Source organism: Loxodonta africana, chromosome 12 (genome assembly GCF_030014295.1).
Source record: "Loxodonta africana isolate mLoxAfr1 chromosome 12, mLoxAfr1.hap2, whole genome shotgun sequence".
NCBI lineage: Eukaryota > Metazoa > Chordata > Mammalia > Proboscidea > Elephantidae > Loxodonta > Loxodonta africana.
In genome coordinates this window covers 89,751,541-89,766,065 of record NC_087353.1, presented here as the reverse complement: position 1 = coordinate 89,766,065, position 14,525 = coordinate 89,751,541, and the positions used below count along the sequence as shown (strand labels likewise).

Below are 14,525 nucleotides of genomic sequence, written 5' to 3'. Positions count from 1 at the left end.
ATCTTAAATTGGGAGCAGTAAACCAACATTTTTGAAATGTACCAGGCATGATGCAAGGTGCCTCATAGCAGCAGCAAGCAGCAATGGCAGCCCGTTTATTGGGGGTGTGTGTGCAGATACTGTGCTAGGTACTTTCTGTGGTGTTATTTCGTTTTACTTAGCAGAAAACCAAGGCTCAAAGAAGTTGAGTGCCCTATCCAAGGTTACTCAATTCATAGGGTCAAGAATCAAATCCCAGCCTCTGTGACCCTGACACCCAGGCTCTTCCCACTGTGGCTCACACTGCCCCCCACCCCCGCCCCATGCCCTGGATCGAGCTTTCCCTGAAGACCACTTTACAAATAGGCTGCTCAGTCACTGCTGGGAGACAGTACTGGAGATTGGGGCTTCTGGGAAGCAACTGGGTGCTAAAGATCAAGAGGCTGAAAAACAGGTAGGCTCTTTGATTGTATACGTCATCTAGTCCAATCCTCTCATTTTACTAATGAGGAAGCTGATGTTGCCAAACTTTATTAGGCCACACCTGCTGAGAGCTAGGACGGGAACCAGGGTCTCCTGACTCTAAGCTTAGTGCACCTTCACTGCCCAGTGACTTTGAACACCACAAAACTAGTCTAGAAACAGGGGCCTCACGCCAGCACTGGTGAATGTGAGCCTTTGGATCATTTTGTGCTTCTAACCTCTCTCGTCTGATGGTGGCGTAGGGGAAGCCATCTAAAGACACCACGGCCACCGGCAGAACATAAACATAAAAGAGAAAGCAAGTATAAAGCTTCCAATTTTAAAAGCGGTAAGGCAGTAAAACAGGTATAATAAATCAGGCTCCCAGCGACTGGGAGATGCATGGGAACTACCTATGGTCCACCTACTTGATGGAATATTATGCAGGATGTATTATGTTTCAGAAGAACAGTTAATGACATTAAAGAAATGCTTAAGATCTGTCAAGTAAAAAAACCAGAAATCAACACTGCATATCAGTCTAATGCCATTTGTGAAAAACAAAGTAAAAAACACCATATAGAAAAAAGATGGGAAGAACACACACAAAAATGTCAACAGCAGGTCTCTCTGTTGTGGGATTATAAGTGATGAGCTGTTTTATTTTTTAAACCTTTTAGAATATTCTAAAATTTGTACACTATTTTGCATGATTTTTATAATTAGAAATCAATGTTACATAACTTCATTAATTTGGTGGTGGACCATGGGAAAGATCATGTCGCATTTCTGCCAGCCTTACTGCCCCCTTCAAAAGGAGCCTTGGCAGGGACCGGGTCAATGTGAGTTGCATCTCGTTCTCCACGGCCACTTCAGATGTGCTGCATCACAGAGACCTGCATGTCCATGACCCTCTTGGCGGCAGCTGGGGACTCCCTGTGGTGAGTCAGAACCGCAGAGCTTTTAAAGGAATTTTATTGGGGGCAGAAGCTGGTCTGAATGTTGCAGGTTAGGCCGCCATCATAATTCTTTGCTCTTGAAGCTTTCTTTAAAGGCTCCTGCTTTCTTCTCATATGCCAACAGCTTCCTTAGTTTGCCTTTTTTGGAGACCAAATATCCTCACCGGTCAGGCTCCAAGGCAAACACTACCGAGGTCATTCCCCTCTGTGCTTGCCCTGATCTACCTCTCTTCAACAATGAAGGCTCATACACGTCTGTGATGTATCAGGAACGGTGCTAGGCACTCGATATTCAGAGTAAGATAAAGGCCTTCCTTTGGAGTCGCTTTCTGTCTACACTTGAGAGCACTGTGCAGTTGGTAGGACCACGTCTGTTACCTTACATGATCCCCACAGTTCCACGAAGCAGGAAGGCACGCACTGTAAGGCCCAGTTTACATTTTACGGAAACCCTGGTGGCCTACTGGTTAAAAGCTATGACTGCTAACCAAAAGGTTGACAGTTCGAATCCACCAGGTGCTCCTTGGAAACCCTATGGGGTAGTTCTACTCTGTCCTTTAGGGTTACCATGAGTCGGAATTGACTCAACGGCAATGGGTTTTATAATCTTCCAAAAATTCCAATAATCCTCTCATTCATTTACTTTAAACTGTGAATTGCTCAAGATTTATACTTACAGTGAATTAGAAAAACTTCAAGAACCTCCAAAGAGCAAAATTTTTATAAAAGCATGCCAAACTATAATACCCTGTTAGAGGATTCTGGGTGACTGACTGCCACATCTACACCGACAACCATGTTTATATGTATCTACACTGACAACCATGTTTATGTGTACCTACACTGACAACCATGTTTATATGGGTCTATACCTACCTAGTCACACTTGATCCTCATTATATGTGGATTCCACATTTGCCAACGCCTCAACTCCCTAAAATGTATCTGTACTGCTAAAATCAATACTCGTGGCACTTTTGCAGTCATTCGTGGACACGCACATGTGCCCACTGGAGAAAAATTTGAGTCACCTGACGGTTAAGGCTAGTTCAGTATTTGGTAATTCAGTGTCTGCAGGATTTTATAGAATGTAACCACTGGGCATGCATTGGACATCTATATGTTCATACATGGGTACGTGTTTTTATTTATAGAGTGTGTGAATCTGTGGGTTTGTGTGCATATCATAACTGTTAAGGCCCCTCCCTCTGTTCGCTGGGTAGTTTTAGCACTTGACACAATCCCTGCCAAAAAGCAGGCCTTTAGTAAAGACTTCCTGAAGGGAAGAAAAATAAAGGCTGCCAATTCTCATTGATGCCTTCTAACTTCTACGCCCATCTGGAATACACAAAACAGGTCCAGAATCCTTGGGTTTGAAGACATGAAGCCACCCCCTTCTTTCCACTAAAACCTCAGGCTGCCCAGTTTCTAGAGAACATCAGATCAGACCTGTGCTGGTTAGAGGAAGCTGAGGGCTGTTGGCAGTGCAAATGCCAAGGAAAGCCTTTTAAGGGCTCACCCAACCCTCGAATGTTAGGTGTGAGGCAAAATACTGGTACACGGGTGGAAAATTCCAGGCATGCTATAAAATGCACAGTTAAGTTCTTTTGGAGATAAGACAGAGAGAAAGAGGCCACCAATTTTCCCCTTCAAGTCTGATTTAGCTTTCTCTGAGGTTTAAGGACACTAGGTTCTTCATTCAAGCCCACACCCCTCAAAACCATAAAAGTAGCTGCTTCTCTATTTTTAGGGAAATTAATCTAGCCAGGATAATTACAGCAACCCGAACTGGAAATTGATGACTCATCAAAAAGACAGGAAATAGAGAATTTTACATTCTTAAAGGTACTTTTTTTTTTAAAGGTACAGCAGAGAGCTCGGTTCCAGGACACTTAAGTTGGACTCTCCAAATTCAAACAGGGGAAGCAGTTATTTGTCTAATATGATTGTCAAAACACTCCTGTGAGTCTCAGGCTTGGTCAAATGTCTATGTTCTACCTGACCTGGTTTCCTCAGTCCTTCACGTGGAAGTAGAACAAAAGAAATTAACAAGAGACCACCAGGGAACCCACAACGGACCAATGGGAGAAGACTTGGGGCCTGCTGCCACCCTGTCAGTCCTCACACAGCAGCATCAAGAGGGAGGGACTTTAAAGGCTACCACCATAGAGTGCAAAGGGTACTCACTGCCAAAGGACTGGCTTAGGGGCTCAACTTTATGTTCTTCGGACTGTTCCCTCATCTATAAAAAAAAATGGGCATAATAGGAGCCTCCTTCTGACTGCTGGGAAGCGGGGGCTGGACAACGTATGAGAGACACCATGGAACAGTCTGGAGCAGTATGTGTGGAAGGCTCTCCACCGGCATTCCCCAGTGTGAATGCATTTCCCATGCCCAGAGCTGTGTCACCAGCTGCTTGTCTGTGCACCTTTGTAAATTGCACTTTATGTCCTTAGCCCCTATCCCCACAACGCAGGGCGCAGGCTTCCCTAGACAATTTCAACAAAGCCGGAAGCGAAGTCAGCTAAGGGAAACGTTTTCTGCTTTCCCAGAGCATATCGTATCTTTTGATAAAACCCTGGTTACATACATGGTATAAAGGAAATACTCCAAAATTAACTCAAGTGACCCTCATAAATGTCTCTTTTGTAATGTACTACGTAAGTGTATATACAATGTCATTCTTTTCATAAAGACTGTAGGCAAAGAAGACAACATGAGTAACCTTAAAAAAAAAAATATGAATTTTACTGGCAGGAAAGGTTTGGGAGGTGCAAATTCTCCTAAGACTAACATTAGCCATAAAAAATGTAGTATTTCAGTGCAGTTCAATATTTTCTTTCATTGGCGGCTCAGAGCCTCAGCCCACATGTTAAGAGGAATGTAATAAGCTGGCTGCATGGGCTACAACTGAAGCTCGTTTGCCAGCCAGGACTCTGGGGACAGAGCAAAGAGGTGGCCGTGGACTTCAGCAAAAATGGGAATTCCTGCGCTTCTGCCTGGAACACTTGTAACTCCTCGGGGGAGCAGCCCAAAGCCACACGAAAGGCAACAGTTGCAAAGACAGACTCAGAAACAAGGGACGGGGGAGTAGCCCCAGCCTCACCGTGCCACCTGTGCCCGCCCAGAGAAGCCTATCCACCTCCAAGCCATCCTGGGGAACCGTTTAAATATTAAAATCCATACCACTTTGCTTTGCTAGACTTGCCAGGTTAAAATCAATTAGGGTGCTAAATCTCCATTTACTAAGAGAGGTGGAAGGACCTGTCTATAGGATGATTGTCTAAGATGGAGGTACCTTTTTATCTTTAAAAAAAAGGTGGGGGGGGAGCAGAGAAATAATCCATTTATTTAACCCAGAAAACGATTATAATCTGAAACCCTGCAATCTTCTTTCACCACAACCGTTTTGGCAAACCCCTCTCTGTTCCAACAAATATTAAACTGTGCTTGCCATTTGTCTAAGGAATCTCGCATTAATAAACATGAAGAAGAACACTTTTACCTCCCACTCTCAATGACAGGACAAAACAAAGACCAGCTGTATTCATCAATGGGCCCTTGTTCTGCACATAAAGGCTAATTACATTTTGCTTCAAGCCTACACATGGAAAACTTCACGGCTGCCATGCTCATCACACCAGCCCTGCCTTGCCAGCTGATGCACGGCCATGATGATCGGACCCAACGTACTGGGGTCTCAGCAGCCTCGGTGCCTTTGACGTGGATGGAGGCTTCTTTCCAAAATGGGAGTGAGGGGTGGTCACTCCCGCGACACTGCCCAGTGACAGGCAGGCAACATGTGCTCTTCCAGTCTCATGAGAGGTGATGTCATTAAGGTCAATCTTCTTCAAGGCCTGCTAATTTCAGAAATGTACCCCAAGCACTACTGCTGGACCGGCAGGAACAGATGCTATTTGGTGACAGCTACTGCGACACTCACTGTGCTGGGTGCTGTACACACACCGACTCATTACTCTTCACAACCACCCAAGGACGTGGGTGCCATTATGCCCACTGTACAGGTAGGAAAAGTGAGACTTAGAGGTGAGTAGTTGGTCCAAGGTCCCACAAAGAGTGAGTAGTGGAGCCACCGCGTCACTCCCAGGTCTGTCTCCAAAGCCACTTGTTCCCCATACCTCCTCAATTTCCTTCCTACCGTTTTCTGGCAACAAGTATTTAAGAATCCTTCCTTTCAGAGGAGAAAAGAAATTGTTTTGAAGTGTTTTAAGACCGTTTGTGAAGAGATTTGCCCCCGGGGGGGAGGGGCTGATATTCATATGCATTAATGAAAAGATGTCTAGTCTAATAAAATATAGTTATGCTGGGCCTGAGCAGATGGTAACGTGACAAAACTTCCCCTGACAATAAAAAAGGAATGCGGAGGAGGAGGCTTCATACAGGATCTCCACGACTGAAGCGACTGCCTCCAAAGTTAAAAGAAAGTAGCAATTATTATCTCAGTCCATTCTCGACATTTTTTGGTGGATTACTTCCTCTGGGAAACATTTACAATAAGCGTTTGCCCCTAGGCTGCCTGCTGTTAGCATTCAGTCCTTTTCTGATTTAGGAAATGTAAGTCTAGCCCTCTTGCACCCACCATATCCCATATGGGAAACCTCTGGGACCTCTGCTGGCCCCCAAAGATCAGGCTCACTGCTGAGTTTTCAAACTGCACCCATGTTGCTCCTACATCCGCCACCTAGACCTTAACTCATCTTTCAATCCCAACCATGCCCCCTGCCTCCGCCACCCCCCTTCAGCAAGGCTTCCTTGACAATTCTTTCCTTCTGCTCCAACCTGGACTGGTCCTGTGCTGGAGAGCTTCCATTCGCAGGTCTTAGTCTCTCTTCCCCTTTCTCCACCTGCTCTTACCCTGGAGGCTGCCCTAGCAGGAGGAGGGAGGAAGGGCAGGTCAGGGGCTGCTGATGCTCCCCTGACTCCCTTTCCCCTTTCAAAGACTACAACTCCCCTCAAAGCACCCCACCTCCTGGATTCCAGCAGCCTCTCCCTTTAAACCTACGGGTGGACGCAGCACCATGAGTACAAGCTCAGGATACTGCACTGCTCTGGAAGGCTCCCTCCTCCAGGCCCACAACACACTCTATTAAGCTCTGGTTATCCTCATCTGTCTCTGCAGGGACCCTGACATAGGAAGCAGTCCTACTGGATGGCACAGCACCCTGCTCCCCCTCTATCATGGCTCTTTTCTCCCTACTAATCTGGGAGCTCCTGGCAAGAGCAGGGACTTCCAGGGCCAGTGGACGGTGAGGCACGAAGAAGGCCTCCGTGAACTGCTGAATTAACGAGTGGAGCTGTCATCTTCGAGTCAGGCCCATCATTTCTCCAAGTGAGTCTCTCTCTCCATGCACACACACACATCACAGCTCCTGCCTCCCCACTCAGCACTAGAGAAGAAAGGTTAGTCCTGCTATGATCACTCTGGCCTCCTGAGAGGGTAGCACAATGTCATAGGAGGAAGCACACCCCAAAAGCGCCCGGAGCCCTGCAGCAGTGAATGAACGACAGCCACAATCCTGAGGCAAAGCATTTCACATGCTGTAACAATCTACCCCGATACTTTTCAATTATAGTTTTCATTTACCATAGTTTGATGAAACTGAACAAGTAACATGGAATTTCACCTGTGTATGGATTTTGGGGAAAAAATCATTTTGGCCTTAAACTACACTGATACAATGGGAAATGTCATCTAGAAATGGTTTTCAGCAACGCCACACCAAGGAGTACCGCCTCTCATATTATGCCAGTGACATCAGAGTTCTTTGAGTGGTCTGTGGGCAGGGCAACTGGCCGCTGGTCCTCCCTGGGTGATTCTGCTAAATCAGGTGACATTCTGGGACTTCATGCTCTTGCCTGTAAAATGACACTGACGGCTGCTAAGGAACAGCCCAGGCGTCAATGAGTCTGAACAGTAACTTGAAAAACACTTAAGACTGAAAATCTTCACCATCCTCTCAAGAGACAAGCTCTGATGCCACAGTAGGGAGCAGTCACCTGGGCACAGGGCCAGCAGGTGCCTGAGCTGTTAATTGTTAACTGGCAACTCTGGTTGGGAAAAGAGAATCACCTACCAGCATCGGCAAGGCCAGACAAAGGGGGCGACAGGAGAGGAAGCGACTCCTCCTTCTCTGGCTCTGTCTCCCCAGTCACTTCTCCAGTCCCTACATTCCCTACCTAGACAAGATGAAAACCTGAGTGAGAGGAGAAAAAATTTAAATCATTCCTAGATCACTGCTCTCCCTTAGAGAACACAGTTCGCCATTGTTTCCTTAACCGCAACCCCCAAACGAAGCAATGAAATGGACAAAAGTACTCCATGCGGCTTTCTAGAAGTCCAATAAGAAAACAAAAAATCACGAATCCAAACCATGGATCACCAATAAACCACCCTGTGCTCCACAGTGACAAGCAGGGTACTTTCCTGTCAACTCTGAACATTTTGTTAGTGGCTTTATGTTACTGGGTAGTTTCTTTCTCACAGGCAAGTGGATGTCCACGGCTAATGGAAAGCAGACTTCCCCGTGGGTACATGATGGCATAACAGGAGATGCCAACTCCTGGACATTGAGCTCTGACGACATTCTCGGGGCATAGCTTTCCAAGAGGTTTTTGATTCAGAGCCACTGGGAAGGAAGAACTGTATTTTCAAACTCTGGTCCAATAATCATGTTTATATTTTTATTTTACAGATATGATTAAAACAAAAGTGTCATGGAACGATACTTATCTTTGCTAAGTGCAATGTGTGATTCTATCATTTTCTTTAATATTCCATTAGCCAGCTAGAAGGTAGCCACTCATTGCACAATTGTGACCCACAGTTTGAAAGAGTGCCTTAGAGTCTGGTTGTGCAAGCTTTTTTTTTTAAATAAAGCAAACTTTGTTAATTATAGATACACAAACTGTATCTATACACGAGCCTTTTAGAAAGAGTATGGTTTAATAATGACAATAAAAAAGCCCAACAAATATAAGCTAGTGAAATAATCAAATATATTCCCACCACAGTCATCATGAATTCTGCCAATAAGTAAAAGGATGTAGGAAAGAGTGGGCAGATAAAGCAATTAGCACATTGTCTACAAATCTAAGGTTAGAGCTATTTAAAACAAATATTGAATGCTACATATTGGATTAAAATATTAAAACGGGAAAAAAAAATTACTGAGAAAGCCAACTTGCTTAGTAGAATAGAGTGCAAACAAACAACAGATAAACACGGACGACCCGTTGGCAGAGAAACTGGACACAGAGGTGCATAAAGGGGACCAGGCCTTCATCTTGGTAGTTGGTGTGGTTGCTGTCGTGGTTACATCTGAGGGATGGGAACTCTCAGGCTGTGGTGTCAGTTCAGGGTGGGATGGAGCCACGCATCTGCCTCCATGACAACAGGCTATGGGAGTGCTCTCAGCGATGCCTCAGGGTTGTTGCTGTTGTTAGGTGCTGTTGAGTGGATTCCAACAACAGGAAGAACCACTGCCCAGTCCTACACCATCTTCACAATGTTGCTGTGTTTCAGCCCACGGTTGCAGCTACGGTGTCAATCCATCTTGCTGAGGGTCTTCCTCTTTTTCACTGACCCTCTGCTTTACCAAGCGTGATGCCCTTCTCCAGGGACTGATCCCTCCTGATAACACGTCCAAAGTATGTAAGAGGAAGTCTCACCATCCTCGCTTTCAAGGAGCATCGTGGCTGTATTTCTTCCAAAACAGATTTGTTCGTTCTTCTGGCAGTCCATGGTATGTTGAATATTCTTTACCAACACTGTAATTCAAAGACATCAATTCTATTTTGGTCTTCCTTGCTTTCCCATGTATAGGTGATTGAAAATACCACGGCTTGGGTCAGGTGCACCTTAGTCCTCAAAGTGACATCTTTGCTTTTTAACACTTTAAAGAGGTCTTTTGCAGCAGATTGGCCCAATGCAATATGTCATTTGATTTTTTGACTGCTTGCTTCCATGGGCGTTGATGGTGGCTTCAAGTAAAATGAAATCCTTAACTTCAATCTTTTCTCTGTTTATCATGATGTTGCTTACTGGTCCAGTTGTGAGGATTTTTGTTTTCTTTATGTTGAGGTGTAATCCATGCTGAAGGCTGTGGTCTTTGATCTTCATCAGTAAGTGCTTCAAGTCCTCTTCGCTTTTAGCAAGCAAGGTTGTGTCACCCGCATATTGCAGGTTGTTAATGAGTCTTCCTCCAATCCTGATTTCATGTTCTTCTGCATATAGTCCAGCTACTCAGATTATCTGCTCAGCATACAGACTGAATAAGTATAGTGCAAGTATACAACCCTGACGCACACATTTTCTGATTTGAAAACATACTGTATCCACTTGTTCTCTTCGAATGATTGCCTCTTGGTCCACATACAGGTTCCACACGAGCACAGTTAAGTGTTCTGGAATTCCCATTCTTCATGCTATCCATAATTTGTTATGAGCTACAGTCGAATGCCTTTGTGTAGTTAATAAACCACAGGTAAATATATTTCTGGTGTTCTCTGTTCTCGGCTAACATCAGCAGTGATATTCCTTGACCCACATCCTCTTTTGAATCCAAATTCTTGAATTTCTGGCACTTCCCTGTCAATGTACTGCTGCAACCGTTTTTGAATGATCTTCAGCAAAATTTTACTTGTGTGTAATATTAATGATATTGTTCAACAGTTTCCACATTCTGCTGCATTTCCTTTCTTTGCGATGGGCTTGAATATGTATCTCTTCCAGTCGACTGGCCAGGTGGCTGTATTCCAAATTTCCTTGCATAGGCGAGTCGGAGCTTCCAGCGTTGCAGCCATTTGTTGAAACATCTCAACTGGCTTTCCATCAATTCCTGGACCCTTGTTTTTTGCCAATGCCTTCAGTGCAGCTTGGACTTCTTCCTTCAACTTCGCTTGATCATATGTTATCGCCTGAAATGGTTGAATGTCGACCGATACACAGTGACTCCGTGTATTCCTTCCATCTCCTTTTGATGCTTCTAGTGTTGTTCAACATTTTGCCCTTCAATATTGCGACTCAAGGCTTGAATTCTTCAGTTCTTCCAGTTTGAGAAATGCTGAGCATTTTCTTCTCTTTTGGTTTTCTAACTCCAGGTCTTTGCACTTCTCATTGTAATACTTCTCATTTATAATACTTCATAATACACCCTTTGAAATCTTCTGTTCAGCTTTTACTTCATCATTTCTTCTGTTTGCTTTAGCTACTCTATGTTCAAGAGCAAGTTTCAAAGCCTCTTCTAATATCCACTTTGATCTTTTCTTTCTTTCTCATCTTTTTAATGACCTTTTGCTTCCTTCACGTATGATGCCATCCCACAACGCATCTAGTCTTTGGTCACGAGTGTGCAGGCATGAAATCTGTTCTTGAGATGATCTCTAAATTTAAGTGGGACATACTCAAATTTGTACTTTGGCTGTTGTGGACTTTTTTTTTTTTTTTTAATTTTTTAATTGTACTTTAGATGAAGGTTTACAGAATAAAGTACTTTCTCATTAAACAGTTAGTACACATACTGTTTTATGACATTGGTTAACAACCCCACGACATGTCAACACTCTCCCTTCTCAACCTTGGGTTCCCTATTACCAGCTTTCCTGTCCTCTCCTGCCTTCTAGTCCTTGTCCCTGGGCTGGTGTGCCCCTTTAGTCTTGTTTTGTCTTATGGGTCTGTTCAATCTTTGGCTGAAGGCTGAACCTCAGGAGTGACTTCATTACTGAGCTTGAAAGGGTGTCCAAGGGCCACACTCTCAGGGTTGTCATGGATTTAATTTTCTTCAGCTTCAACTTGAACTTGCATATGAGCAACTGATGGTCTGTTCCGCAGTCGTTCCCTGGCCTTGTTCTGACTGACGATATGGAGCTTTGCCATAGTCTCTTTCCATAGATAAAGTTGATTTGATTCCTGTGCATTCCACCCAGTGAGGTCCAAGTAGTCGTCGTTTATATTGTTGAAAAAAAGGTATTTCCGGTGAATAAGCCATTGGTCTTGCAAAATTCTATTGTGTGATCTCTGGTGTCATTTCTATCACTAATGCCATACTTTCCAATTACTGATCCTTCTTTGTTCCAACTTTTGCATCCCAATCACCAGTAATTATCAATGCATCTTGATTGCATGTCTGATCAATTTTAGACTGCAGAAGTTGGTAAAAACTTCAATTTTTTCATCTTTGGCATTAGTAGTTGGTGTGTAAATTTGACTAATAGTGGTATTAACTGGTCTTCCTTGCAGGCAGATGGATATTATCCTATCACTGACAGTATTGTACTTCAAGATAGACCTTGAAATGTTCTTTCTGACGACGAATGAGACACTATTCCTCTTCAACTTGTCATTCTTGGCAGAGTAGACCATATGATTATCTGATTTTAAATGGCCAATACTAGTCCATTTTAGCTTACTAATGCCTAGAATATTAATCTTCAAGCATCCCGTTTCATTGTTGATAACCTCCAATTTTCCTCAATTCATACTTTCTTCATTCCACATTCTGGATGCGTGCACTTGTTTCTTCTCATTTTGAGTCATACCCCATCAGCAATGAAGCTCCCCAAAGCTTGACTCCATCTGCGTCATGAAGGTCAGCTCTATTTTTAGGAGGCAGCTCCTCCTCTGTCATATTTTGAGTGCTTTCTAACCTGAGGGGCTCCTCTTCTAGCACCATATCAGACGCTATTCCGCTGCTATTCGTAAGGTCTTCACCAGCTAATTTTATTTTGGAAGTAGATCGCCAGGTTCTTCTTCCTAGTTTGTCTTAGCCTGGAAGATCCTCTAAAACCTGTCCACCATGGGTGACCCTGATGGTGTCTGAAATACAGTGGCACCGCTTCCAGCATCACCGCAACACACAAACCACCACAGTATGAGCAACTGACAGATAAGTGGTAGCCGCAGGGTTGCATACCAGTTGCCAATTTTCAAAATGAAATTTAAAGATGACCATACCTTAAAACCAGCTCCTTCTGTAGTATATAAAGTAATATGGTAGAGCACATCAAGACAAGAGGTTAAAATGACCTGGCTGTTTCCACTGGGATTAGAAATGCCAACAAGTGAGCCAGGGTTGCCACGGTAGACAAGACTATTTTAACCTTTTGCAGAAGCTGCATGCTCGTAGTTGAAGCTGGCTCTGACTACCGGGGCTGGGTAGATGGGCTTTCAAGGTCTCAGGCTACTAAACAACCCAGAGTAAAAAAAAAAACCCAGAGTAAGGTGTCAAGAATCTACCTCTTACCAGCCTCCAGAGCCACTGACACAGCAGCAACCTCAAGGCCCAAGGGTCAGGGTGAGGAGCCAGAAGGACAATGAGTACCAGCACCCCAGATGGAACAGCACCCTGGGAGGAGGGTGGTGCCATTCAGAGGCACCCTCTACTCACCAGTGCCCACAGAGGCACTGTATGAGCACAGCAGGAGACCTTTATTACTGGAGTAGGGCAACCTGAAAGACAGTTGTCAGTGGGCACGTGCATTTCTGGGAGATGGAAGGAGACTCTCAAACAGGAAAAAGTGGTTTGAATGGTAGCCTGGTATTGCCTGCCTGGACTTTATAGAGGAAGCTGTGGCCAGGAACCATCTCTGTTGCTTCTTCATCTTTTCTTGATTTGTATCAGTATTATTTCCTCCTTTTGGGTGTACTGCAGGGAGGGTGGGCTGGCAACAAACATATTGTAGTTGGTCATTCTGATTTCCTTCTGACAGGAGCCAGGTAGAAGTAAGCCCCATGTGACTTTGCCTATCCAAATACACACATTCCCTACGTGTGTGCATCCCCACAGGCACAGCTAGCAATGTAAGGCATGGCATACAGAAATGTTCCTGCCTGGGAGTGTGCTTCTCCTGATACAGGCCTTACGGAAGGGCCCTGGGAGAATGAAGGACTCTGGTCCAGGTAAAAGGTGACACGATTTGCACAGACAAAGCTCCACAAAACATCTCATGTGTTTCGTCATTTATAGGCTGATTCTTTTTTTTTTTTTTTAACCCTCTTAGAGAAAGGTATAGCATCGACCAGGCCTCACAATAATTAAGGAAAAGAAAGTTTTAGTCAGAAGAGCACTAGAGCTTGCTATAATACTTGCGGCATTATACTGATGTAAGTATCTCATCTGAAATAACAGTGCATCCCTGGAAGCAATGCAGAGATCAAACATTTTCTAAAGCATGCCCCACTTTGCAAAGTCAATAGAAGTCGAGTGAATCGAGGGTAAATCTTTTATGGATTAGCAAAATCAGGTGAGACCTGACCAAACACATGCTGATGGGAGAAGCAAACAGACACTTACTTTGCAGTAGTTTCTTCATCGTATTTGGTTTTCAGGTCAAATAATTCTGTTCGAGTTTTTTCCAGGGCTGAAAGGCAGAAAACATAAAACAATACTATAAAATGCTAATGGTCTAAATAAATTTAAAAAAGAAAAAATATATATTTTCATCTCAAAAGAGTCAAAGATAAAAGTGCATTTCCTTCTGCCTCATCTCATCCCATGCTTCTCCTCAAAGAGCACCACTTGCAATAATTTGTTGTATAGATTTTATGCTCTTTAAAAACATGGTTACATACTTAATTGCCTTTATATGTTTTCCCTGAATGGGATAATACAAGTATTGCCTGAGCCTTGCTCCTCTCCCTTTGCAGTGTGTCACAGAAATCTCTCCGGGTCAGGTCACAGCACTAGCCATAACAGCCAGCACTTGTGTAGAGCCAACCAACGTGCCAGGCACTGCTGGATACCTAGGAGTGAAGCTGCTGACGGGGGAGAGCTTACACATTTAAAATGCCATAAACCCCACTAGCCTCCCAAAAGGCAATTTCCTCTCCTATTGACAATATATAAGTGTGACTATTTTCCCACACCCTCGCTAATACCAACTGAAAAAAAATTCTGACAGTCTGACAGGCCTTTGCATCTCTCCTATTCTTAATGAGCTTAAATATTTTTTCATGCATATCAGCCATTTGCATTTCTTTCGACAACAGCCTGTTCACACCCTTTGCCCATTTTTCTATTCGGTTGTTTAATCTGTTTTTATCGATTTTACTCACTTGTCTGTTAAATTTGTGATATTTATTCCCACTCTGTCACTTGTGTGTGTGCG

The 14,525-nt window shown here is 44.0% G+C and overlaps 1 protein-coding gene across 9 annotated transcripts in view; it reads right to left on the bottom strand.

Moving 5' to 3' along the window:
- Window positions 1–14,525, bottom strand: part of CUX1 (cut like homeobox 1) — a 458,571-nt gene that overhangs the window by 157,806 nt on the left and 286,240 nt on the right. For all 9 annotated transcript variants that reach the window (XM_064295901.1, XM_064295906.1, XM_064295905.1 and 6 more), the window contains one exon: window positions 13,712–13,778. In XM_064295901.1, the coding sequence (XP_064151971.1) occupies window positions 13,712–13,778 (67 nt within the window). The remainder of the gene's footprint in view (window positions 1–13,711; window positions 13,779–14,525) is intronic.